The 25,894-nt window shown below is 58.8% G+C and overlaps 1 protein-coding gene across 6 annotated transcripts in view; it reads left to right on the forward strand.

Annotated features, from left to right (window-relative positions):
- Window positions 1-25,894, forward strand: part of LOC123353516 (adhesion G protein-coupled receptor L1) — a 93,975-nt gene that overhangs the window by 38,676 nt on the left and 29,405 nt on the right. For all 6 annotated transcript variants that reach the window (XM_044994648.1, XM_044994643.1, XM_044994647.1 and 3 more), the window contains exons 2-4: window positions 216-395; window positions 6,502-6,715; window positions 13,551-13,660. In XM_044994648.1, the coding sequence (XP_044850583.1) occupies window positions 326-395; window positions 6,502-6,715; window positions 13,551-13,660 (394 nt within the window). In that variant the 5' untranslated portion in view covers window positions 216-325. The remainder of the gene's footprint in view (window positions 1-215; window positions 396-6,501; window positions 6,716-13,550; window positions 13,661-25,894) is intronic.

The following is a 25,894-nucleotide window of genomic DNA, read 5'->3' on the forward strand; positions in this document are numbered from 1 at the left end:
CTGGGTGTTGTCAATCCCTGCCCTGGAGAATAGAAGGTCCTCGAGGGGGGGGGGGCACCCGTATTGGCCCTGGGTCAGAGGGGGGAATTCCCCTCTCCAATGGTGGTGCTACTGGGCTGGGAGATAGAGGAGGGGGCTCTTGCCACACATGGGGTGGGGTGAACCCCGCAGCCCCCCCAGCTTGTTTCATGGCTTCTCCCCCCTCCCTCCCCCAGGCTTGCTGTCTACCGGATCGTCCCTCCTGTGTGATGCCGGGAGAGGCCCCGGGCTCGGGCCGCTGAGAGCCGTGCCAGGGAGCGAGCGTGCCAATCGCCCGGCCGGCACCATGGCCCGCCTCGCCCACGCCCTCTGGAGCCTCTGCGTCACCGCCATCCTCGTCACCTCAGCCACACAAGGTAGGACGGGGGCTCCACAGCGGGCGGGGGGAGCAGGGGGTCTGGGATCTCCAGGGGGCGCCCGATCTCCAGCTGCACCCGGGACGCAGATAGACCCTGGGTTCCCCCTGGGTCTGCAGCCTGCATTGCCCAGCGTCACCACTAGGGGCTGCGGAACAGTCTGGGCCTCCACCCTGCAGCGCCCCCCAGAGGGGAGACGTGTCCCCCAGTGCTCGCAGCGATAGGGAGAGGGGGGCGCTGCAGGCTGCGAGGGGGAGCGGAGGGACATGCCTGGCTCTTTTGGGGGTGGGGCTGTGGTCCCATGGGGGTCTTGGCTTCTCAGATTCTACCATCCAGCTTTAGGGTCTGACAGGGCCAGTGGGAAGAATATTGCCAGGGGGCCCCCCAGCTGTGCAGATCCCCTCAGCCCGACCCGCAGCCCCAGCCCTGGGCTCCCCCTCTCCCCAGCTCTGCCGGTGCCCCTCAATCCCGACCCGCAGCCCCCTGCTAGCCCAGCCCTGGGCTCCCCCCACCACAGCACCTCTGTAAGGAAGAGGCAGATGCAGTGAGGAAGACTCTCTCGTGATCCACAACTGGCACCATAGGGAGCCCCGATCTCGATCAGCATCTGGGCAGCACGTAGGGTTGACAACTTTCGAATTGCAGAAAACCGAATACCTTTGCCCCACCCCCTGCCCCGCCCCACCCCTTCTCTGAGGCCTCACCTCCCCGCTCACTCCATTCCCCCCTCCCTTTGTCCCTTGCTCTCCTCCACCCTCACTCACTCGCTCATTTTCACAGGCTGGGGCAGGGGGTTGGGGCGTGGGAGGGGGTGAGGGATGCAGGCTCCGGGCTTACCTCAGGGGGCTCCCTGGAAGTGGTGACATGTCCCTTGGCACCTAGGCAGAGGCATGGCCAGGCGGCTCTGCGCGCTGCCTCTGCCTGCAGGCACCGCCCCCACAGCTCCCATTGGCCATAGTTCCTGGTCGGTCCCCACTGATCTCAGTCCAGGTCAGTGCAGAACCTGGCACAACGGGGCCCTGATCTCATTCAACACCCTCAATAGCCTCCAACCTGTTACCTTGAGTCCCTGGCGGGTATCTCTGGCTCCGTGCTGTTCAGACAAGGGTCAGTTATTATCATTAAGCTCTTGTGCCTGGGTTGCCCATGCTCTGCTCAAGGGTGATCTGGGGGCGCTGGGTTCCCTGTGCGGGTGGGTCCTGTTGTCGAGCTGTTAACCCTTTGGGGTGCAGCTGAGCAAGGGGGGAGCTGGCGGGGAGCCAGAGGCGGCATCTTTGGGGGGCTCCCCTGGGGGGATTGAGATCCCCAGATGCTGCCATCCCCTGTGTTGTTCCTTTCCTCTACTCCTCCATTTCTGGCTGACACCCCGTGAGGTGCTCGCCGGGCCTGCCGGAGCAGGAGCTCTGGGCAGGGCATCAGAATGGGGGCAGGGCGCTAGGCCAGGAGACTTCAAAGAGGGCACTGGGAGGGGCACATGGGACCCAATGGTTAATCTGGTCCCTCCCCAGCTTCGATGGGGGTGTTGAGCAGAGGGAGCTGAATGCAGGGGTGACAGGGGGAATATGGGAGAGGGGCGAGCGATGACAGGCTGCAGCCCAATGTCGGTTACAGCTGGCTCAGGGGAGAGCAGGAGCTGGGCTTAGTGGAGTTCCTCTGGATTTACACCCCAGGGAAACTTCAATCCAGCTCTATCCCTGAGGCTCCGAGGTTCTTGGGTGACATTAATGAGAGCCACCAGGTCTGGTGGTCGGGTGAGTCAGTAGCACAGCTCTGTGTAGGCAGCCCAGCCTCAGTCACACTCACTGCCAGCTGCCTAGGGAAATGTCAGGGAGGGAGGAGGTGGAAATCATAGATAGAATCATAGATTATTAGGATTGGAAGGGACCTCAGGAGATCATCTAATCCAACCCCCTGCTCAAAGCAGGACCAATCCCCAAATGGCCCCCTCAAGGATTGAACTCACAACCCTGGGTTTAGCAGGCCAGTGCTCAAACCACTGAGCTATCCTTCCCCCCATTCATTTTTTTTCAGGGTAGTGGGGGATGACTCTGTGCTCAGAAAAGCGAAATGGGGAGCCCTGGGGCCCCAATGCTGGTGGGGCAAGGGACAGACATAGGACAGGTCACCACAGAGAAACGTCCCCTTCCCCTAGATGGTGGCTCAGGTTCTGGTGGTGTGTATTGGATAGAGGGTGGGGAGGAGTCAGGACTCCTGGGTTCCATCCTCGGCTCTGGGAGGGGAGTTGTGTCTAGTGGTTGGGGAGTGGAGGCTGGGAGTCAGGACTCCTGGGTTGTATCCCTGGCTCTGTCACTGTCTTGCTGTGTGACACTGGGCAAATCATTTCCCATCTCTGTGCCTCAGTTTCCAGATCTCTTTAGATTGGGGTAGGGACTATCTCTTGCTGGCACTGGAGGAAACCATGTTATGGGAGCTGGGGGTGGGGGGCTTGTTAAGAGGACACAGCAGAGATGGAAGAGCATGGAGGGGGCTGCAGCGCTCAGTACCCGCTGAGTGCGCTTTGCACGGGACCCTTTGCACAGACTTACGGCTGCCCCGTCCCCCCACCCCACCCCACCCCATGGGTAGCATCGTCATGGTCCCCACGCCAGGGAGTGGGGGAGATTCCTGTTTAATCTGATCATCTCAGCGCTATCTGCTTCCATTTCTAAAGTTAGATCAGGGAAGAGACGACGGGGGGGGGGGGAGGAGATTTAAAACAAGGACTCTACTGTGAGTGAGGGGGGGGCTGGGCCCCAAGGCTTGGCTTCCCCCAGCCCCACGGGAGAGCAAAGGCAGGACATAAGGCTGATTGGACTGATCCACCACTAGGGGGCACCACTCTGGGGACTGAGCTAAGTGATCAGTATCACGTCTACAGGGGATGTGGTCCTACACACCACACACGATGGTGTGTTCATGTATCTCAGGGGCAAAGTGCACCACAGATATTATTGTTATTCCCATTTCAACCAGAATCATTGGAGAATCCCCCTGGCTGGGGGCAGTGTAGGGCATAGGACACACAGCCAAGCAGTTCACATTGTGCCCACCTGAGGGCAGTGTTGTGCAGACACAAATGCATGCTCCCTAACCCCTACAAGCCCATGGACACACAGCCCAAGGCACACCCATGCCCAAGCACATACACATAAGTACACACACTCATATCCAGGCAAATGGACACACACACAGGGACTCACAGACACACACATGCATGCATAGGCGTGTTATGCCCAAATGGGCACACAAAACACACTCGCACACACAAATGGACAATTGCAGACACACACACACCTTTGCACACACAAACATGCATGCGCACACACACAAACACACTTGTACACACAAACACACACCTTTGCACACAGAGACACACGCTCCCCCACCCCCACATCACACATTCACAGAAAGATACTCACATGCCCCAGCCCCACCCCTCCCCATTCACTCGGCCTGTCCCCCCCACTTTCCCCCCGTCAGGCCCCGCGCTCGCCACAGGGGCCGTGCCGGAGACGGCTCCATTCTCCGCTCCCCTTTGAGGGGCAGCTGCCAAGGTCGGGAGAGCGTGAGCAAATCTCCCATAATGCACCTGCCATCCCTTTAATCACCTGCCTGGCTCTGTGTCCTGCGGCTCCCGCGTCAGTCCCTGGCTCCTGGCGTTTCAAGCCCCGGTTCAAAGCCGCCGACGCGGGGAGACGGGGGGGGAGGGGCTCACACTATGGCCCATGGTCTGCGCTGCCCCCTGCCCCGCTCCTCAGGATGCTGCAGGGCCTGGCGCCCGGACCCATCCTCCATCAGTGCCGTACAGGGGCTGCACATGGCCCCCTGAGAATCCCACCCCCGGGTGCGGAAATGTTGGGGGGGGGCCCTGCACGTGCCTTGCTCCCAGCCCCTGGCATAGGGGGCGGATCAGGGCGCCCTGCGCTGTGGCAATTCTCTGCCCCTGGGACAGGAGCACTGGGAATCAGGCCCCAGGTCTCTGCCTTGGGCTTCAGGAACTGGGATGGGGGCAGTTGTGGGGATCGCAGACGACAGGCGTTTGGGGCCGAGGTTGTTCCAGGGAGGTAACACACTAGCTAAATGCACTGTGCTCCCTCCCCATCAGGGCAGCGGCTGGTCCACATAGGGGATAACAACCTCCTTCAACTGCCAGCTAACAAAGCTGCTCTTTTAGCTCACGTGCTTTTAATGCTGGAGGTCCCAGGTCCAACCCCCTCCTGCCCCATTGGCCAGGGTGGGCCCCATCCCCCTCCCTGTCTGCCCATATTGGGCAGGGGACAAATCCCAATTCGGAAGGTTCCACCATGACAGGAATGGCCAGAACAATGTGGGGAATTTCAGGCCAACCAGCGCCTCCTGGTGGTGGGGTCTGGAACCAACAGCAGCCAGGGCTCCCCGAAGTCCTGGCAGAGGGAGACTGGTCTCCTTCCCGTACCACTGCCAGGGCACGAACTGCCCGCCCAGCTGCACCAACCTGGAGGGAGGGGGCCCCCTGCTGTGCACCGCCTCTGCCCTTCCCCTTCTCTGCTCACAGCACTGTGCGGCAGCAGGACACCTGGGTTCTGTCTGCAGCTCTGGGAGGGGAGTCTAGTGGTTAGAGCGCACCCCAACTCTTAGACCTTCCTTCACCCCCCTCTCTCTGCTTCTGCCTCAGCTGTGTATGTGGGGAAATTACATCGGCAGCAGCCATGTTGGTAGCCAGTCCCCACCTTCCCTTTGGGGGCACAGTCCCCCCTCAGGGAACCTCCCAGACCCCCCCAGCAGGACTTGAACCCACAGCCTGCAGCTCTGGAAAGGCAACACCCTCCCCAAGCAGCCACTGGAGGCAGCGCCAGACGCTGCCTCCAGGGGGCAGCAGCATGTGTCTGTGCAGCCAGCCGCCCCTTAAAGCAGCGCCCCCTGGTGCATGCATCAGGCATTGCATTTGTGTCTTCCTGTTCCACAGTCTGCCTCAGGGTCCCACAGCAAGTTAATATAAAGCCAGGAACAGAACCCAGGCCCCCTGGCTCCAAGCTCCCCCCAATCTCCCTGCTCTAACCACTAGACACCACTCCCCTCCCAGAACTGGGGATAGAACCAAGACCCCTGGCTCCCAGCCCCCCTGCTCTAACCCCTAGGCACCACATCCCTCCCAGAGCTAGGGATAGAACCAGGAGTCCTAGTTTCCCCTTTAAAATCCCTCTGGGTGGTTTTAATTCTCCTCTCTCCTCCCGGCTGGTCCTGGTCACATGGGAGATGGGGGGGGGATTCGGAGGGATTGCAGGGAATTTGCTCAGCACATTGGCGAGACTGTCGGCTCAGCCGCTGCCTGGAAAGTGGGTCACGGGCGGTGCGGGGAGCTGAGCGCGTGGTGAGAGACGTCTGGATCTGGGCAAAACATCCAGCCACACGTGAGCCTTTAAATGCAGCCCTGGGGCAAGGGACCAGATTCCCTCCATGAGGGGCCTGATCCCGTCTCTTTATATGGGCAGCTACACTCCCCACCCCGTTATCTGGGAAAGACAGAGGAACTTGCTCTTATATTATATGGATTACGGTAGCGCCTACAAATCCTAACCGATACTGGGCCCCATTGTGCCGGGTGCTGCATAGACACCCAAGCGACAGCCCCTGCCCCAAAGCCTAGCTAACCAAAGGGTGGGGGGAACTGAGGCACAGAGAGGGGAAGGGACTTGTCCAAGGTCACCCAGCAGGTCAGTGGCAGAGCCAGGAATGGAACCCAGGTGTCCTGAGGCCCACACCAGTGCCCCACTCACTAGATCACACTGCTGCTCAAACACTGGCACCGTCCTCGGCCTGTGAAGTCCTGGCAGGTGTTTCATTTGGACTCCGGTCCATGGGAACTAGACTGGACCCACGGGTCCCCTGCCACCCCCTGCTCTGACCACTAGACCCCTCTCCCCTCCCAGGGCTGGGGATAGAACCCAGGAGTCCGGGTTCCCAGTGCCATGATCTGGCTTCTCACTCCATGGGCAGATGGGGAGGTGAATTACAGATGCCACCTGAGCTTCAGAGGGTGGGGAAACTGAGGCAGTAGATGGGGGGGAGGAATGGGGAGCCGACCCACTCATGCCTCTCACCGTCTCCGTCTGTCTCTCTCCCCTAGGTCTGAGCCGCGCCGGGCTGCCCTTTGGCCTGGTGCGGCGGGAACTGGCCTGCGAGGGCTACCCCATCGAGCTGCGCTGCCCCGGCAGCGACGTCATCATGGTGGAGAACGCCAACTACGGGCGCACGGACGACAAGATCTGTGACGCCGACCCCTTCCAGATGGAGAACGTGCAGTGCTACCTCCCTGACGCCTTCAAGATCATGTCCCAGAGGTGAGCGCGCCTCACCCGCACCCCATACGGCACCCCCCGGGCAAGGGGACCCCTGTCTCTCCTGGGTGCCCAGGGCTGCACCTTGTTCCCCCCTGCCTCCAGCTAGAGGAAGAATCACTTGTGTTTAACTGGGTGCCAGCTCCTCACCGCCCCCAAGCCTGTTAGCCCCCCAGGTGCACCCCAATCCCTGAGCCCCTGTGACATCACTGGCTACCCCCCGAAATCCCCACGGGGGCAGTGCACACGCCAGAGTGTTTGAGTCACCTGCCCCTCAGCAGTTCCCTGCCCTCGCAGCCTGGAGATCTAGTCAGAGTGAAAACAAGCAGGTTTCCAGCTGGGGAACAAGGGTGGGGGAGAGCAAAGGTTCCCCAGAGAACGAAACCAAGACACGCGGGCTAGAGGCTGCACGTAACCTAAGCAGGCGAATTCACCGTCCACAGCCATCGTCTGTCTGTCTATCCCCATCCACCACCCCCACCTATCTGTCTATCTCTCCCCATCTGCCCCATCCAGCCATCCATCTATCTATCTACCTATCTATCCTCATCCACCCCCTCTATCTATCTATCCCCATCCATCCCCTCATCTATCTATACCCATCCACCCATTCTATCTATCTCCATCCACTCCTATCTATCTATCTATACCCATCCACCCATTCTATCCCCACCCACCCCATCTATCTATCTCCATCCATTCCTTCTATCTATCTATCCCCACCACCCCCTCTATCTATCTATCTCCATCCACTCCTTCTATCTATCTATACCCATCCACCCATTCCATCTATCTATCCCTATCCACCCCCTCTATCTATACCCATCCACCCATTCTATCTATCTATCCCCACCCACCCCATCTATCTATCCCCATCCACCCCCTCTATCTATCTATCGATCTATCTCCATCCACTCCTATCTATTTATCTATCCCCATTCACCTGTTCTATCTATCTCCATCCACCCCTTCTATCTATCTATGTCCATCCACCCCTTCTATCTATGTATCTATCCCCATTCAATATATCTATCTCCAGCCACCCATTCGTTCTATTCATCTATCTATACCCACCCACCCATTCTATCTATCCTGTCTATTTATTTATCTGTCCCCATACACCCTATCTATCTATCTATCTATCTATCTATCCCCATTCACCCGTTCTTTCTTTCTTTCTTTCTGTCTGACTCCATCCACCCTGTCTATTTATCTTTCTGTCTCCATCCACCCCTTCTATCTATCTATCTATCAATCCCCATCCACCCATTCGTTCTATTTATCTATCTATCCCTACCCATTCTATCTATCTATCTATCTATCCTCATCTACCTGATCTATCTATCTATCCCCATACACCCCTCTATCTATCTATCTATCTATCTATCTATCTATCTATCTCCATACACCCGTTCATTCTATCGATCGACCCCCATCCACCCATTCATTCTATTTATCTATCCCCACCCACCCACTCTATTTATCTATCCCCATCCACCTGATCTATCCACCTGATCTATCTATCTATCTATCTATCTATCTATCTATCTATCTATCTATCTATCTATCTCCCCATGCCAGGTCCATATGGCATCTGCCAGCGAGGGTTGCAGGCATTCCACACACACACACATGCGCCCCATGCTGTACACCTCAGTAGCCAAGGGGCTGTGGGGGAGGGGGTGCTCCAAGGCAGGCTAGCTGGGGGGGGAGTGGGGGGCAGTGAGATCTGGGGGTGAGGGCTAGGGGTGGGTGGAGGCCAGCAGAAGAAAGGGCAGGCCGGCGGGCATTGGGCGGGCACAGGCAGCGTGTGGTCAGAGGGCACACTCCGATTACCAGCATTTCTGGCTTTTCCAAAGAGGGTTTCCTTCCTGGGTACTGTGTGGCCAGGTCCTGGACCACCGCTCAGCCCCCAGGCTGGCAATGCCCCTGCATCTGGCACAGCTCTGCCCTCCCCCACCAGCCTGACACAGCCCCCACGTCTGGCACAGCTTCCCCCCAACCTGGCTCCACCCCCGCCCCCCCAGCCTGGCACAGCCCCGTGGAGAATGGCTACTTGGCTGGCAGAGGGGCTGTCTGCTTTAGGGAGGACCCATCTCTACAGCAGTGAGACATCCACAGAGATTGGGGGAGCGGGGTCTAGTGGTTAAAGCAGCAGGGGGTGTGGCTGGGAGTCAGGACTCCTTTGTTCTATCCCTGGTTCTGGAAGGAAGACGTCTGGAGCAGCTCAGAACTGCGGGTGCCAACCTCAGGGCAGAGACTGTCGCAAACCGGGCAGACCCCTCAAGCTGGTGGAGTGTTGTATAATGAGATTTCACCCAGCCAGTAACAACTGTGAACTCCCGGATTGGTCGCAGACACTTCCCGTAGTCTCTCCAGTCTATCCTGCCGCCCGGACACACAGGACTTAGTGACAAATGGTCACTCACACCCAGGAGCGGCGCCAGGGTTTCTGGCGCCCTAGGCAGAATTCGGGGTGGTGGCATTTTGTGTGCTGCCCACAGGGCGCGCGGGAGCTTCCGGTTCCACTCCCGTCGCGCCGCCGAAGAAGGACCCTTCGCCGAAATGCTGCAGGCGACAGTGGCAGCCATTGAGTTGTCAATTGCCTGCCGCTGTTTTCCACGGCACGTTGGCAGAAGGTCCTTCTTCAGCGGCGCGACGGGAGCGGAACCGGAAGCTCCCGTGTGCCCCGTGGGGAGCGCACAAAATGCAGCTCCCCGAATCCTGGCGCCCTAGGCGATTGCCTAGGGTCACCTAATGAAAGCATCGGCCCTGCTCACACCAAAACTCACCACGCTCGGGTTGCTTCCAGCCCTAAGAGGCCAGTCACTGACCACAGATCATTGGTACTCTAGATCCTACACCAACGACAGCGCCCGTAGCCAGGCCTGGACCAAACTAGCTAAAGGTTTATTAACTAGGGAGAAGAAATCCGAGTTAGTGACAGAGTAAAGCAAGCGAACATACACACACCCGTGAGTTCCCAGCTAGCTCCTGAGGGTTGTCGTGATCTGTCAATTCGAGGCGTCTCTCAGGGCGGACCCAGGAGGCAGCCCCTGGGGAGCTCTGGCTTCAGTTTGCTTTCTCTGACCCCCCAGAGTTCAAACAGCCAAAGAGATGGAAGATTTTCCTGTGGCTTTGTTAAAACAAAATAAATTTCCTTCATTCAGCTTCCAAGCAGCATTTCCCAGGTGCCAGTAACCAGCCTTTGTACTGCGATGGTCCTTGATGGCCCGGCTGATCTGGCTAGTCCTGCTGGATGGGTGGCAGACCAAGGCAAACATTTTCACCGTTATAAAGCAAAGTCAGGACTCCTGGGTTCTAGCCCCGGCTCTGGGAGGGGGTGGTGCCTAGTGGTTAGAGCAGAGGGTGGCTGGGAGTCAGGATGCTAGCTTCAATTCCCACCATTGGGCCTGTGAGCCAGACTCCCAGAAGCCCTTGCAGCAGGAACAGGAGTGTTGCAGGGTGGGGTGGGTGGAGAGATCACTACCTTCCTCCTCCTGGCAATGCCACCCCCCATCCCTGCTGCCAGGGAGCTCCGACAACCCCCCCCATACCCACCCCCCCGATCCCTCCCTCGTTAGCTCCTGCCACCTGCTCTCCCTGGCAAGGCTGATGCAATCGGAGAAGGGGTGGACGGGGCCGTTCCCTGGGGCCGTCGGCTGCTAGAGCAACCTGGGCTCGTGTCCCCGGGACCCAGGCAGGGCTCCCCCGGGGCGGGGCAGCTGCCGCCTCATTAGCCACGGCTGTTTGCCAGAGATGGGCAGGGAAGGGAGGGGGGCCCTCTCCAGGCTCCCACCACCTGCTCCCCCAGCTGGTTGGCACCAGGCAGCTCCCAAATCCGCCCTGGCTCCAGCCTTGGCTAGGGCTGCAGGAACTTCCGGGGGGTCAGGGTGTGGGAGCAGGACTCCTGGGTTCTGTCCCCAGCTCTGGGAGGGGAGTGGGGCCTGGGGGTTAGTTCAGGGGGGCTGGGTCCCACACTTTTGCTGTGGAGGTCACAGGAGACTTTGAACCCCCTTACTCCTGCCCCCCCCTCCGATTTGATGCATCCCCCAAGGGGCTGGGCCATATGTTCATTCATTTCCACTCTCTCCCCAGTTCTTTCCTCTCCCTTCCATTAGCCGCCCCCCACGACCTCTGACGGGAGGTGAGTTGGCCAGTCCTCAGCTATGACCTGGGGGCAGGGAACAGAACCCCCCACCCCCACCCTGGTATAGGCAGGTCAGGGGTTCAGCAGCCTGGGGCAAAGGCTGCGGAGGGGGGATGAGTGGAGCAATGTCGCCCTCCCATGGCCGTTCTCCGCAATGACAAGAGCATGCTTGACTCCCAGCTCGGGGAAGCGACTCCGGGGGCTCAGCTCCAGCTGCCTCTGGACTCTGCTCGGTCCTGAACACTGACCCCTCCCCCAAGACCTCCCCCTCCCCCTCCCCCCCATGGCCTCCTCTTGGACCTGGGACATCAGACTGGCCAGGACACCAGGGTTCTTTCATCTTTGACACCAGAGGTACCCTCAGGTTAACGTCTGGTCAGAGAACTCCCAGGAATCACCCCCACACACACACAAGGGATCTGCTCCCTGGGGCACAGGCACCAGGAATCACCTCCCAGCCCCCCGAGGGGTCCATGCCCCAGGGCACAGGCGCTAGGGGGAGGAGGGAGTGGGTCTTCGCCCTCCCACTGGGAGAACAGAGGGAGTCTTTGAACCCTACTTAGCTTTACTGGGTGACTCCCCCGGCCCCTCCCCGCTCCCCCTTTGGGGGCTGCTCGCTGGGTCCTGAGCCCCAGGGGAGTCCCAAGCAGCCGTGAGCTTAGAACCCCCAAAAGGAAACGTGTTGCCTGTTACCCTGCGGGACTCCCTGCCACAGGAGGCAGCACGGCCAAGGGGAGCTGGGCAGGGTGGGCCTGAAGGAGGGTTCCCTAATTCCCCTCTTCTCTCTTTATACCCCTCCTCTTGCCGTCCCACCTGTCCCACCGCTCCCCCTCCCCCTCCCGCCTGCACGCTCGCCTCGTTCGTTCTTACATCCGTTCCTTCTTTCCCGCCCTGCTCCTCTTTCTTTCTTTTGTTCTTTCTTCCCTTCTGGCTTCCTTTCATGCTGTTCTTCTTTCTCTCTCTCTCCCTGGCTTTGTTCTCTCCCGCTCTCTCTGCGGTTCTAGCTGTGGGACTGAGCCGGAGAGGCCGTTAAAGGTGAAATACCATCAAGGAAGCAGCTCTTCCTGGATATTTATTACTCCACTCTTGGACTTTCAGCCTCGGCTCGGTGACAATAGCGAGCCGAACAATGAGGGGCCCCCAGCCCGGGGCTCTCAGCCCCCCAGGAAACCCCCTCCACAGAGCTAATGTAGTTTGGGCAATTATCCTGCAGTGCTTGCCGGGAAAAATACCCCTGAGCCAAACCTCCCCCTCACCCACATGCGGCCTGCCACAGAGACGTGATTGTAACAGGCAGCGTGGCGGTGAGAACCCACAACCCCGAGTGGGGGGGGGGGGGGAGGGGGGAGGGGGTGTAGATGGGGCCATGCTGACATGGGCGTGCATGGAGGGGGGTGCAGGTGTGCGGGGGGTGGAGCTGTATGTAGTAAGTGTGGGGGGGTGAATCTGCACACATGGGAATGAGTAGGTGTGTGTATGTGTGTGGGGGTGTGTTTGGAACACAGGAATCACCCTCCCGATGGGCCCATCTACCCTGGTCTCCCGGCTCCAGCCACTCACACCAGCAGCTTCAGAGGCTGGTGCAGGGAGCCCCCTAGAGGGCAGTGATGGAATAACAAGCCTAGGTGGGGCCTTTTACCCCTTCGCTCAGGGGCCAGGGTTCCAGCCCTGATTTCACACTTTTTTCTCCTGCCTGGGATGCTCAGGTGACCCAGCCAGGCCCGACCTGGCCTGTTGCGGTTTTGGCCCCTGTCTCATTCTGTGGCAGTGGGTTCCACAGGCCAATTCTGCCCCCTAGCTAAAGCAGCCCCTTCTTTCAGCCTGGTCGTGGGTGCCCTGTTTTACACTGGGCTCAGGCTGAGATACTCAGTGGGAGGGGGTGAAAGGCGAGACAGCCCTGGGGATTGTCTGCCCTGGATTGAGACCCCACAGACACAGGCCGATGTACATCCCGCCTTGCAGACGGGGCTTCTTCGGTGCCATCTCCACATTTCACAGTGGTGGAAACTGAGACACCGGAACGGGAATGGGTTTCTGCACGCCAACTCTGTGTCAAGGCCGGGAAGAGAACCCAGGTGTCCTGACCCCCAGTTCCCTCAGCCTCACTCTAACCCCTAGGCACCACTCCCTAGATGTGGGACTAGAACCCAGGTATCCTGACCCCAACCTCCCTGCTCTAACCCCTAGGCACCACTCCCTAGACGTGGGAATAGAGCACTGCTGTCCTGACCCCCAGCCCTCCCCGCTGTAACCCATAGGCACCACTCCCTAGACGTGGGACTAGAACCCAGGTGTCCTGACCTCCAGCCCTCCCAGCTCTAACCCCTAGGCACCGCTCCCCTGAGCTGTCCAGACTCCCAGTCTGAGGCTTGAATGAGCTGCCTTTAGGGCAAGACATAAAACCAAGGCCCTGATCCTCTGAAGGTCACTGAAGGACCCCCCGCGCCCTCCCCATGTTTCTCACAAAAGTCAGGGCATGAAGCCCAGCTTCCTGGCCCCATCCCAAGGCCAGCCATCTCCTCGTCGCTTCCCGACATCCCTCTCCTGCCCAGCCCTGCTCCTGTTTCAGCCAGGGTTCTGCGCTGCCCTGACACGCCCCAGAGGTGGCCGCATTTCGGCACTGTTATGTTGCATCACTCCGGGACTGTCTTTAATGTATCGGCCCCCCGGGCCCCCTCTCTCCCCCAGGTGCAATAACCGGACGCAGTGCGTGGTGGTGGCTGGATCGGACGCCTTCCCGGACCCCTGCCCCGGAACCTACAAGTACCTGGAGGTCCAGTATGACTGTGTCCCATATAGTGAGTCCCATTCTCGTTGCTCTTTACAACCGTGTCCGGGTCCGATTTGTTCGCTTCCCTCCTCGCTGTGAAAAACCTCCCACCCAAAGCGGGGGGAGACCCCCCAGAACCGGCTCCCTGATCCCTGGCGCTGGGGGGAGGACTGGGGGTGGGGAATGACTGGGACCAGGGCTAAAGGATTTGGGTGCCTCGCTTTGGCTCCATCCTTTGGGGGAGAACATGCCCCGGGGCTGGAGGGGGAGATGCTAATGGAGGAGATGTCCCTGCCCCCCGCTGTCACTGCTGGCCCCAGTGTGGTGCTAGGGGGCGCTGTGGTGCAAGGAGAGGGTGTGAGGGGCTCGGTAGGGGGGACCCCCCGCACAGTCAGTGTGAGCCCCTAGAAGTAATAGAGAAGCCAGCAAGCCCGGGGGGGGGGGGGGCGCGTATCACACGTCTCGCCACTGAGGCTGCTGGACACAGACAGACCCTGCGGTTCCCGCCGGCTCTCCAGCCAGTGCTGCCCAGCGTCACCATGGAGGTCACCTCGCGTCCCAGCCACACCTAAGGTTACACTGCAGTACCCTGCCCATCCCAAGGGGGCGCTGCGGAGCGAGGCTAGGATGAGGACCTGCCCTGCTTGTTCCGGGGTGGGGGGGATTGTACCGGTCCCAGGAAGGGGCTGAGTGGGGAGAAGTGATTGGCGACCCACGTGTCCCCATGCGGTGGGAGGGGAGTGGGGTCTAGTGGTTAGAGCAGTGGGGGAGGGTGGAGGTCAGGACTCAGGTGGGAAGGATCCTGGAGCTACGTTTGAGAAGGGAGCGTCCTTCTGGGGCAGGTTTCTGGCAACGGGGGGCCCTGGGTTGGGCTGGGTTTGGGGAGCACCTGCCCTAGGCCAGAGCGGGGGGAGGAGCAGAAGGGAGATCTGGAGTTGGGGAGGGAAGAGAGACTCTGTGTGTGTGTGTGTACATGTGTGTGCTCCACATGTGTATGCATGTGCTCCCTATGTGCTGTGCGTGTGGATGTGGGCACATGCGGGTGTGCTCTGCATGTGTGCACACCCCTCCGCCCCCACTCAGCTCCCCTTCCCAACACACACCCAGCAGCAATCGGAGCCGCAGGTGTGTTGGAAACAGGACAGGCTGACAGTCCCCTGCTCCTCTTGGGCCTGGGAAATTCCCTCCTGAGGAGCAGGTCCTCCTGTGTGGAAACAGGAAGTGGGGTTCAAGGAACAAACAGGAAGTCAGGGTTGGAAAAAACAGGAAGTCAGGTCTGGAAAAAACAGGAAGTCCCACCTTGGCAGGCTGAGCTGGCTCTGTGACAGCTCCTTGGCCTCCAAGGGAACCAGGTCTAGGGTTACCAATTTTGGTTGGACATATTCCTGGAGGTTTCATCACATGACATAATCTTTAATTCCTGGAGACTTCAGGACAATCCTGGAGGGTTGCCAACCCTAGCCAGCTCCCAGCATAGAAAGCAACAGGAGGCGCTCTGCCCCCCAAATCCTGCCTCTGTAGGTTGCTCAGTGCCTGCCCCCACTGGGTTCCCCCAAACCAGAGGAACCCCAAAAGGATCCCGGGAGAGTGATCCCAACTCTGGGGTGCACAGTAGGATCTTTGCTCCAGCTCATCCATGCCTACTGGGGATCAAAAGAGAAGGAACAGCAGGCTGGGGGGGTGGGGTTTGAAGCCAGCGCTGCTGTCTAAGGGAGCCGGTTTTGGAGCGCCTCTCTCCCTCTGGGTCTGCAGCAAACACCCCCTGTCCCCTCCCTGCCGCTTTGTGTAGCGCGAGCCAGGGCATGTCATTTCAGGGGTGGGGGGCGTTGCTTCCTGTTGTTTGACGCACTGTCTTTTTCTGGGGGGGCTGGGCTGGGGGGAGGGGAGCCCTGGTAACACCCCCTTTGGTTTCTCCTCGCAGACAGAGCCGGAGCCGAGAGGACGTCAGAGTCCAGCGCATCCTCTTAACCGTTTTAACTCCGATTCCTGTTCCTTTTCCTTTCAGCTCCGCGGGGGACGTGCCCAGACAACCTCCCTCATCTCAGGATATAACTGACTCTGCCCCCCTCCCAACAGCACGGGGGCACCCCGCTGAGACTGGGCTGGGATCTCAGACAGGCTGGGCTGCGAGCGGGATGGGGCTGCAGAGAGGGCTAGGCGGGAAGGGTGGAGGGGCCAGCACAAGGGGTTGACGGATGGCAGGGGGAGCGACGGAGCATGGAGAGGAGAGAGCTGCAGAGATGGAGGGCTGGAAATTGGAGCCTGCCGGGCTCTGCTGATTTCCCCCAGCTAAGGGCCTGGCCCTGAGGTCCCAGCTGAATGAGTTTTCACGCACACACACACACATACACAGATGCAGGTGTATACATCGCACATGTGCGTACACTGCACACACACATGCACACAGATGCACACATTGCACACGTCTGTATCCCACTCACACACATGCACACAGATGCACATGTATGTGCATTGCACATGTCTGTAGCATGCCCGTAGCATGCACACATATGCATACACCTGCATAATGCACACATCTGTACACAGCACACACATATGCCTGCACATTGCACGTCTGTATCCTTCACACACACATGCACACAGATGCACATGTGTGTACATTGCACGTGTCTATACACAGCACACACACATGAACACAGCTGCACCTTGCCTGTACACTGCACAGATCTGTAGCATGCACACATATGCACACGCCTGCACATTGCACATGACTGTATCCTGCACACACGCATGTACACATATGCACACCCCTGTACATTGCACACGTCTGTATCCTGCACACTTGCAAGCGCACAGATGCACACGCCTGTACATTGCACACATCTGTACACAGCACACATGCATGCACCCAGAGGCACACCCATGCATGTTGCACATGCCAGCACTCACACCCGGTATCCGAGAGGCAGAGCATTCCTGTCCCTGCCTCCTCACCATGTGGCTGCCTGTGTCAGCTGGGCCAGATCCAAGGCGTTGTGATTCGGCGTAGGGTTTATCCCTCGCCCGTTTACACCAGCTGGGCCCCTCTGCCACTCCCCGATTTCCATTCCCATCTGCCGCTCCTTCCTTGGGAGAAATGGAAATTGACATGTCTCCCCCCCCCACACTCCCACCCGCTCATGCAACACATTTCAAGGCGACATACGCACTGCCCAAATGCTTGCCGGGTGGCATCGCTGCAGCGGATTGGCCACCCCTCTCCTCACATTTCAAGGCGCGGCTGTTCTCCTGGCGCTGGCTCGGTGCCCACCATCTGCTCTCCCCCGCGCTGCCACTCACCCAACAGCCAACGTCAGCAAGGGACAGGCGAGGTTCGCGCCGTGGGACTAGCGACGAGAGAGAGAGCGGGGGTGGAGCTCAGCAACGCTGGCATGACGGTGCTGAATCCAGATCTGGCTCTCAGTTATGCTGCGGTGTAAACCCAAAGTGGCTCCCTAGAAGTCCAATTCTGCTCCCACCGTGACCAGCGTGGAAAGCAGGAGTTAGCGCCACCAAAACTGGAGCGTACATCCAGAGTAACTCGGATGAAGCAAAATCCCGCTCTTGCTTACACCAAGGTGTAGATCTGGAGTCACTGCCAGGAAGCTGGACTCTGATCCCAGTTACACCAGGGTATAAAGCAAGAGTTAACTCCATCCAAACCGGATTCAAACCAAAGTAACTCAGATGAAGCAAAATCCTGCTCTCATTTACACCAAGCTGTAAATCTGGAGTCACTGCCTGGAAGCTGGACTCTGACCTCAGTTACACCAGGGTGTAAAGCAAGATTTAACTCCCGCCAAATCAGATTCAAACCGGAGTAACTCAGATGAAGCAAAATCCTGCTCTCATGGACACCAAGGTGTAAATCTGATGTCACTCTCTGAAAAGCAGATTCCCAAGTGGGGAATTGACTTTAATGGCTCTACGCCCGTTTACACCAGCTGGGTGTCTGCACCTCTGATTTCATTGACTCGGGTGTGTAAATCCAGAGCTAGCTCACCGTGGGTCTGGCAGGACAGGCCAGGGAGCGGCTTTCTCAGCTCCAGAGCCCCCTGGCTAGGGTCAGAGGCACTTTCTGGGCCTAGTGCTGAGGCAGCAGCCAGCTGGGAATCACTGGGAAGTGGGCGCGTGGGCCCCAGGTTTTCCCATAGGGAAAGGAGGATGGCCAAGGCGGTGGGGCAGACCGAGGGATCTGGGGCAGAAGGGGCCAGATCCAGAGCTGGCGTAAAGCGATGCCACTCCATTGGCGTCACCTGTCTGCTCCGTCCCTGCTCAGGAGGGTCCAGCCAGCCCAGGCCGGGGACCAGCCCATCCTGGAGTCCCCAGCACGAGGAGCTGAGACCCGGCTATCAGAGGGGCCTCGGTGTCTGCTGTTCCCCATTGCGAGGGGGCAGCCCTCCCGGGTCAGACGTGGGGCTGGCAACCTCCGATGTGGGACAGGCAAGTCCTGGGGTGGGAGGACCCCAAGGTAACCCAACAGGGCAGGCTGATGGCTAGGATGTAAGATTCACTGCCAGGCCTTGAACCGGCATCAAACCCCCGCTGGAGGAAGAGGCAGCGGAGCCTCTCCTCCACCCTGAGTCGCCCAGGGCTCAGGGATGCGCCAGACCCAGGGTCAAGCTGCTGCTGTGAATCAGGCCGAGCAGGACCTTGAACCCGGGTCTTCATCTGCCAAGTGACGGCTCAGCCACAGGGCTCTTGGCCCTTCTGGGAGCTCGCCCGAGTAACCGTCCCGACCAGGTTTTCATCATAACCGAGCCGGGCCCGTGCCATGGGCTCATTTTGACCTCCCTGCATTTTTTAAATGGCGGGGGAGAGATTTGGGGAAAAGCTTTCAGCCAGCTCGGCTGCGTGTGCAGGGTTTGGGCCTCTCCCCAGCCCTGGGCATAACACTGCGGGGGTGGGCATCGGCCCCATGCTGGGCACGGGGGAGTGGAGAAGGCGACAGCACAGGCCAGCGAGCTAGGAGTCAGGACTCCTGGGTTCTGTTCTCAGCTCTGAAAGGGGAGGGAGCCAGGGCTAGATCCCAGGAGGCCAGGCCCAAAGCTGGGCACCACCACGGCATTGTGGGAAGCAGCTGTGATTTCACACAGCTGCATGCCCAGCATGTGCCCCCCAACTCCCACTGCTTAACCACAAGGTGGAGCATGATGGAAGTCGTGCTAACATGAAGCAAAGCATGATGGGAGTCACACCAACCCTGCCAGGCCTCATTCAACTCACCACGACAAAAACGTGCTTCCATCCCGGAGCGCGTCTGGCGCCTTCTAACCCACAATGCTTTGCACCGGGCCGGGATAATCAGCAGCCAGACCTCCCCCCCAACCATGCAGCTCCTCCTCTCTCTCTGCGCTCCATGCGGCCCCATGCCATCCGTCTGTCCCTTCCTGCTCTCCCAAGGGGTGCCCCAGTGCTGTTGATCTTTGGGGGTTGGGGCAGGGCAGGGGTTCAGAAAGCGGGGAGATGGGGGAGGGGGACGGAGGGTGTGTGTGTCAAACTCCCCGCTTTCTTCCTTTGCAGCTGCCTCCGTTCTAACCAAACAGCCTATTTTCCTTCTTCAGGTGCCAATTTTCCTTGCGTTAATTGAATGCCTCTAATTTTGGTTGGGTCTTTTTGTTTGTTTTTTTCTTATCTATTTAATTTATTTTGGAGGGGGCAGGATTATAAAACTATAACTGTTATAATTGTGCAAATAGAAAAAAAACCCAACCCTTTTTCTCAGCCCCCCCCCCCCGCCTCTCTCTTTTATTTCCTGTCACATTGTTTCTTTCCCTTCCTTCCCCCGGGATCTCGAGGGGGCGCCTCTGTTTTTTCCACAAGGGATTTGTTAGTCATTGACAGCAGCTGTGTATATTTCAGGCCAGGCCCGGGCTGCCTTTACTCAGTTGGATGAGCAGTTATTCACTAGTTATTATTATAGCAATGCCTGGAGGTCTCAGCCAAGATCCAGGCCCCCCACCCTTCTGCCGGGTGCTGCACAGACAGAGAAGGGGACGGCCCCCCTGCCCCAAAGAGCTTCCTGAAGCAGCCAAGAAAAGGGGCACAGGCCCATTCTGATTCCTTTGCTCTGCCCCACCCCGCCACCCCCCCACACCCCGCCTGGTTTACAGCATCATCAGCCCTGACGGTCAAAAACCCAGACCCCAAAAGGCGAGATCAGCTTAGAAATCATTTGATTTTAAAACCGGAAGGAAGCCTGGCTCTGTCTAGCTGCCGTCGGCTTCGGGAGCCTCCCCGTCTCCGGGGCTTGTTTCTCTGCAGCCACAAGGGCTACACGTCGAGGGGCAGATTCTCCGCTGGGGTTAGGGCGCTCTGAGCTGTTGGGCCGGCCAACGTGACGGGGGCTGCCCCGGGGCTCTTCAGAGCTACGGCCCTAGAGCTAGAGAGCTCGTTGGCCTGGCCACAACAGACTCAGCCCTTAGCAGAGTGGCACGGGGGAACCCGTCACTCTCAGCCAGCACCTGTGTGGACCAGCCGACAATCTCGCCCCAAGTTTTCCATATTTTTTATCCACCCATCGTCACGGGAGCCGGGTTAGGGTTAAGCCCCAGGTCTCATGCGGCTCCGTTGGCAGCAAGGCCGTTCGCGCCCCCTCCTCCCCCGCCTCCGACCCCACAACATCCCCAGGGTGGGGCACCAATTTGCCTCCCGCCCTGGCACAAACGCATGTGGCTGGAGACTGTGTCACTAAGGCCCCTGCTGAGCGGATTGGCGGATGTTAATTTCCGGCTGGAGCTGTTTTTTCCCCTTCCCAAGCACTATTTTTAACTCGCTTCCCCCTGTATTTAATATCCCTCCCCCCCCCCAGTTCCCTTTCCACAAGTTCGCCAGCTTGGCGTTAGTGCTGCAGCAGGATGCCGAGGAGGCCGGGCCCAGGCCAGCCCTCGGGGCTCCCATGGAGCAAGGCAGGGGGCCACCTCGCTCCGCACCGCCTTAGCCCCGTGCCCTTCCGGAGCCATCTCCAGGGCAGGAGTTCAGCCGGGCCGGCTGTCAGCGCCGCCCCACAGAACTCGCCGCCAACGGCCACGGTCTTCTGCACTGGGGAGAACGGCCGACCCCAGAGCCAACCAGGGAGGGGCAACGAGGGGGTGAGAGTCAGGCTCCAGCACTACTAGATTGTCAGTCTGTCCATCCCCACACACACCCCTCTGTCTGTCCATCCAGCCCCATGCACACCCCTGTCTGTCCACCCAGCCCCATGCACACCCCTCTGTCTGTCCAGCCAGCCAGCCCCATACACACCCCTCTGTCTGTCCATCCAGCCCCATGCACACCCCTGTCTGTCCACCCAGCCCCATGCACACCCCTCTGTCTGTCCAGCCAGCCAGCCCCATACACACCCCTCTGTCTGTCCAGCCAGCCAGCCCCATGCACACCCCTCTGTCTGTCCAGCCAGCCAGCCCCATACACACCCCTCTGTCTGTCCATCCAGCCCCATGCACACCCCTCTCTCTGTCCAGCCAGCCAGCCCCATACACACCCCTCTGTCTGTCCAGCCAGCCCCATACACACCGCTCCAGCCAGCCCCATACACACCCCTCTGTCTGTCCATCCATCCATCCATCCATCTCCCCACACACCCCTCTATCTGTCCACCCAGCCCCATGCACACCCCTCTGTCTGTCCAGCCAGCCAGCCCCATACACACCCCTCTGTCTGTCCAGCCAGCCAGCCCCATGCACACCCCTCTGTCTGTCCAGCCAGCCAGCCCCATACACACCCATCTGTCTGTCCATCCATCCCCATGCACTCCGCTCCAGCCAGCCCCATACACACCGCTCTGTCTGTCCATCCAGCCAGCCCCATACACACCGCTCTGTCTGTCCATCCAGCCAGCCCCATACACACCGCTCTGTCTGTCCATCCAGCCCCATGCACACTCCTCTGTCTGACCATCCATCCCCTCGATCCAGCCAGCCAGCCCCATAGACACCCTCTGTCTGTCCATACAGCCCCATGCACACCACTCCATCCATCCATCCATCCATCCATCCATCCCCCATACACACCTCTCCATACAGCCAGCCAGCCCCATGCACACCCCTCTATCCACCCAGCCCCATACATACCCCTCTGTCTGTCCAACCAGCCCCATACATACCCCCCGGTCTGTCCATCCAGCCCCATACACACCCCTTTATCCATTCATCCCCCCCTATCCATTCATCCATCCCCAGGTGCACCCACCCATCCATTCCATACACACCTCTCTATCCAGCCAGCCCCATAAACTCCCTATCTACCCTCAAACACCCCTTCTCTGCATCTACTCAGCCCCATACACAGCGCTCTGTCTATCCTCACACACAGCTGGTAGCCATCTGTCTATCCCTTTTCTCCCCCTCTGTCTACCCAGCCCCATGCAGCCCCCGCTGTCCATCTGTCAGGCAGCAGTAACCTCTGGTGGGGCACAGTTCCATAAGCCCAGCCCAGGCCCAACTCCTCACACCGCCCCCCCCTCCCGGGTCACATCTCACACCCAGGCCTGAATAGACGTGTAGCTAAGGAGCCCCTGGCAGGTTGGGGTGTGAACCCCGGTGTCTGTCCTGGCCAAATGCCAGCCTGGAGAATTCCCTCCTCTCTGCCTGAACGGCGCTGAAAGCTGGCGCCAGACAGAGAGGGATCAAAAGTGGTGCCCCCTAGAGGGGACAGGCCCCGTGTCCCATTCCCTGCCCCCCTGAGCCAGCTAGTCCCCTGCCCTGGGGTCGGATCAGAGCCAGCGCCCCCTAGAGGGGAAAGGCCCCATGTCCCATTCCCTGCCCCCCTGAGCCAGCTAGTCCCCTGCCCTGGGGTCACATCAGAGCCAGCGCCCCCTAGAGGGGAAAGGCCCCGTGTCCCATTCCCTGCCCCCCTGAGCCAGCTAGTCCCCTGCCCTGGGGTTGGATCAGAGCCAGCGCCCCCTAGAGGGGAAAGGCCCCATGTCCCATTCCCTGCCCCCTGAGCCAGCTAGTCCCCTGCCCTGGGGTCACATCAGAGCCAGCGTCCCCTAGAGGGGAAAGACCCCGTGTCCCATTCCCTGCCCCCTGAGCCAGCTAGTCCCCTGCCCTGGGGTCACATCAGAGCCAGCGCCCCCTAGAGGCGAAAGGCCCCGTGTCCCATTCCCTGCCCCCTGAGCCAGCTAGTCCCCTGCCCTGGGGCCACATCAGAGCCAGCGCCCCCTAGAGGGGAAAGGCCCCGTGTCCCATTCCCTGCCCCCTGAGCCAGCTAGTCCCCTGCCCTGGGGTCACATCAGAGCCAGCGCCCCCTAGAGGGGAAAGGCCCTGTGTCCCATTCCCTGCCCCCCTGAGCCAGCCAGTCCCCTGCCCTGGAGTCAGATCAAAGCCAGCGCCCCCTAGAGGGGAAAGGCCCCATGTCCCATTCCCTGCCCCCCAGAGCCGCCCTGGGGTCAGATTGAAGCCAGCCCCCCTGCCCTCCCTCCCCCCCGCAGAGGAGGAAGTTTCCATTCAAAGTGTAGTTAAAAAACAAGGTAATTTGTATGTAGTTGGAGGCAGAGCTCTCGGCACAGCGCCGCGACCAGTGCAGCTCACAGTGCCCCCTGGATTTCGGTGGAGCTGTGTGCTGCTTCCCCAAGCTCTTCAGTGGACCAAGCAGACACTGGAGGGCTCTGTGGGCTCTGAGCTAGGAGGGCACCAGTCCACTGCTAACAGGATCAGGAGGGCAGCGTGGTCTAGTGGCGAGAGCACTGCACTGAGGCGCAGAAGAGCTGGGCTCTATTTCCGGCTCTTCTGGGTGAGCTGGAAGGAGTTGCTTCCCTGCTCCGTGCCTCAGTTTCCCCACTGGTATACCGGGCGGGGGGGCATTTAGGATGCTGACCAGGGATTATCGTCACAGGGTGGAGGCATCAGAGAGCAAGGAGCAGATGGAATGTGGTCGAGGTGCAGTGGGGCTGGGGTGACCAGATGTCCCGATCTTTTAGGGACAGTCCTGATTTTGGGGTCTTTTTCTTGTATAGGCTCCTATTACCCCCCACCCCCTGTCCCAATTTTTCACATTTGCTGTCTGGTCACCCTAAGTGGGGCGTGGGAGGGCTGTGTCTGAGCAGGGGATGCGGGACAGGCCCGTCAATCATGACAGAAACAATCCTGGTTTACGGAGCACAGAGGGTTTTCCTCAGTGGGGTAGGAGCTTTCAGAGGCGATGAGAAAGGGAGCCTGGATTCCCAGCGCGTCTGGGAGTGAGAGACAGGGGCTTTGGGACAGGGACGTAGGGGTGTGATGGGTCTGTGCTTAGGAACTGCTGAGCAGCGTGCTCGAAATACACCTTTATAGACAGCTGAATGGGGGCAAGGTGGGTGGGGATAGATAGGCAGTGGGGGGGGTGGAGAGAGAGAGAGGTGTATAATCCAGGGCCGCCCGGGGGGGGGGCAAGGGGGGCAATTTGTCCCGGGCCCAGCAGGGGCCCCCACAAGAATTTTTCGGGGGCCCTGGAGAAGGGTCCTTCACTCGCTCTGGGGGCCCCGGAAAACTCTCACGAGGCCCGGGCCCCCGGAGCATCTTCCACGGCAATTCAGTGGCAGGGGGGTCCTTCCACTCCGGGACCCACCGCTGAAGACCCCAGGCCCCCTGAATCCTCTGGGCGGCCCTGGTATAATCCACGGTGCCCCCACATCTTGGATATTCCCTGCAGTTCCGGTCTCCCCATCACAAAAAAAAAATACATTAGAACTGGAAAAAGTACAGAGAAGGGCAACAAAATTGATCAGGGGGATGGAACAGCTTCTGTATGACAAGAAAGTAAAAACCCTGGAAGTGTTCAGCTTACAAAAGAGACGACTATGGGGCACATGATAGAGGGCTGTAAAATCATGGCTGGTGTGGAGACAGTGACTCGGGAAGTGTTACTGACCCCTTCACGTAGCACAAAAGCCAGGGCTCACCCGACAAAACGAACAGGCAGCAGGTTTAAAACAACCCTAAGTACGTCTGCAAGCCCCACCCAATCAGCCTGTGGAACGCACTGCTGGGGCTCTTGGGAAGGCCAAATCGATTGGAGGTGTTCCTGGAGGATAGGTCCATCAATGGCTATTAGCCAAGCTAGCCAGGGACGCAGCCCCATGCTCTGGGTGTCTCTAAGTAAGCTTTTGATGGCCAGAAGCTGGGACTGGATGACAGGGATGAGTCACATGATAATTGCCCTGTTCTGTTAGTTCCCTTTGAAGCACCTGGAACCAGCGTCTCTCAGAAGACAGGACACTGGGCTAGCTGGACCATTGGGCTGACCCAGCCTGGCTGTTCTTATGGGATAGATAGATAGATAGATAGATAGAAGGGGTGGATGGGGATAGATAGATAGATAGAAGGGGTGGATGGGGATAGATAGATAGATAGATAGATCTGATCATCTACTCAGACCTCCTGCATGACTCAGACCAGGGAATACACCCATTTAGATCTAGGGTGATGAGTGGGCTGATATTGACAAGAGAGGATTGGTGTCACCTTGAAGCTAAGCAACAGAAGATCAGCAGTTGAGGGTGGGGGCGGATGCAGGGCTGACAGGGCCGGGGGCGGGGGGGAAAGCTGGTACAAATTACCGGGGCCTGGCGGTCTGGAAGGGGGCCTGGGGCCCGGCTTCCCCAGCTTCGTCTGTTTAGCTGGGGGGCCCGGAAAATTTTTTTCACCGGGGCCCAAACACACTCTCAGCGGCCCTGGGCAGATGTCTATGGGCCACCTGGGCCTCTTAGTTCAGCTGAGATCCCAGAATTCTGGATCCTTTGACTGATCGATCAATCTGTCTATCCCCATACAGCCCCTCTAGCTATCTACCTGTCTATCCCCATACACCCCCTCTATCTAACTGCCTGTCCCCATACACATCTATCTATCTATCTATCTATCTATCTATCTATCTATCTATCTATCTATCTATCTATCTATCTATCTAACCCCATACACAATCATCCATCTGTCCATCCCTATCTATTTCCTACTGTCCTTTCTGTTCCTGGGGTGCTCAGAGTTTTGCATTTGGGTTTTTTTTTAAATTCTTATAATTTTGGGTTGTTGCAACATTTCTTATTATTTTATTATTTACATTGGGGTGGGGGGTGTCTTGATGTTTCTCTTTCCAAGGGCGTCGCTGCTGGAGCAAAAAAAAAAAAAAACCCGTTGAATCCCAAAAGCAAATCAAACCTGATTTATAAAATCCTCCAACAAAAACCCAACGCACGTTTCTCTCTCTCTCTTTGCCTAAAAGAAGCAACAATTTTACCAATTAAAAAGGGCGGGGGCGGGCTCTGAAAAAACGGGGGTCGGAAGGG

This window comes from Mauremys mutica, chromosome 20, assembly GCF_020497125.1.
Source record: "Mauremys mutica isolate MM-2020 ecotype Southern chromosome 20, ASM2049712v1, whole genome shotgun sequence".
Classification (NCBI taxonomy): Eukaryota; Metazoa; Chordata; order Testudines; family Geoemydidae; genus Mauremys; species Mauremys mutica.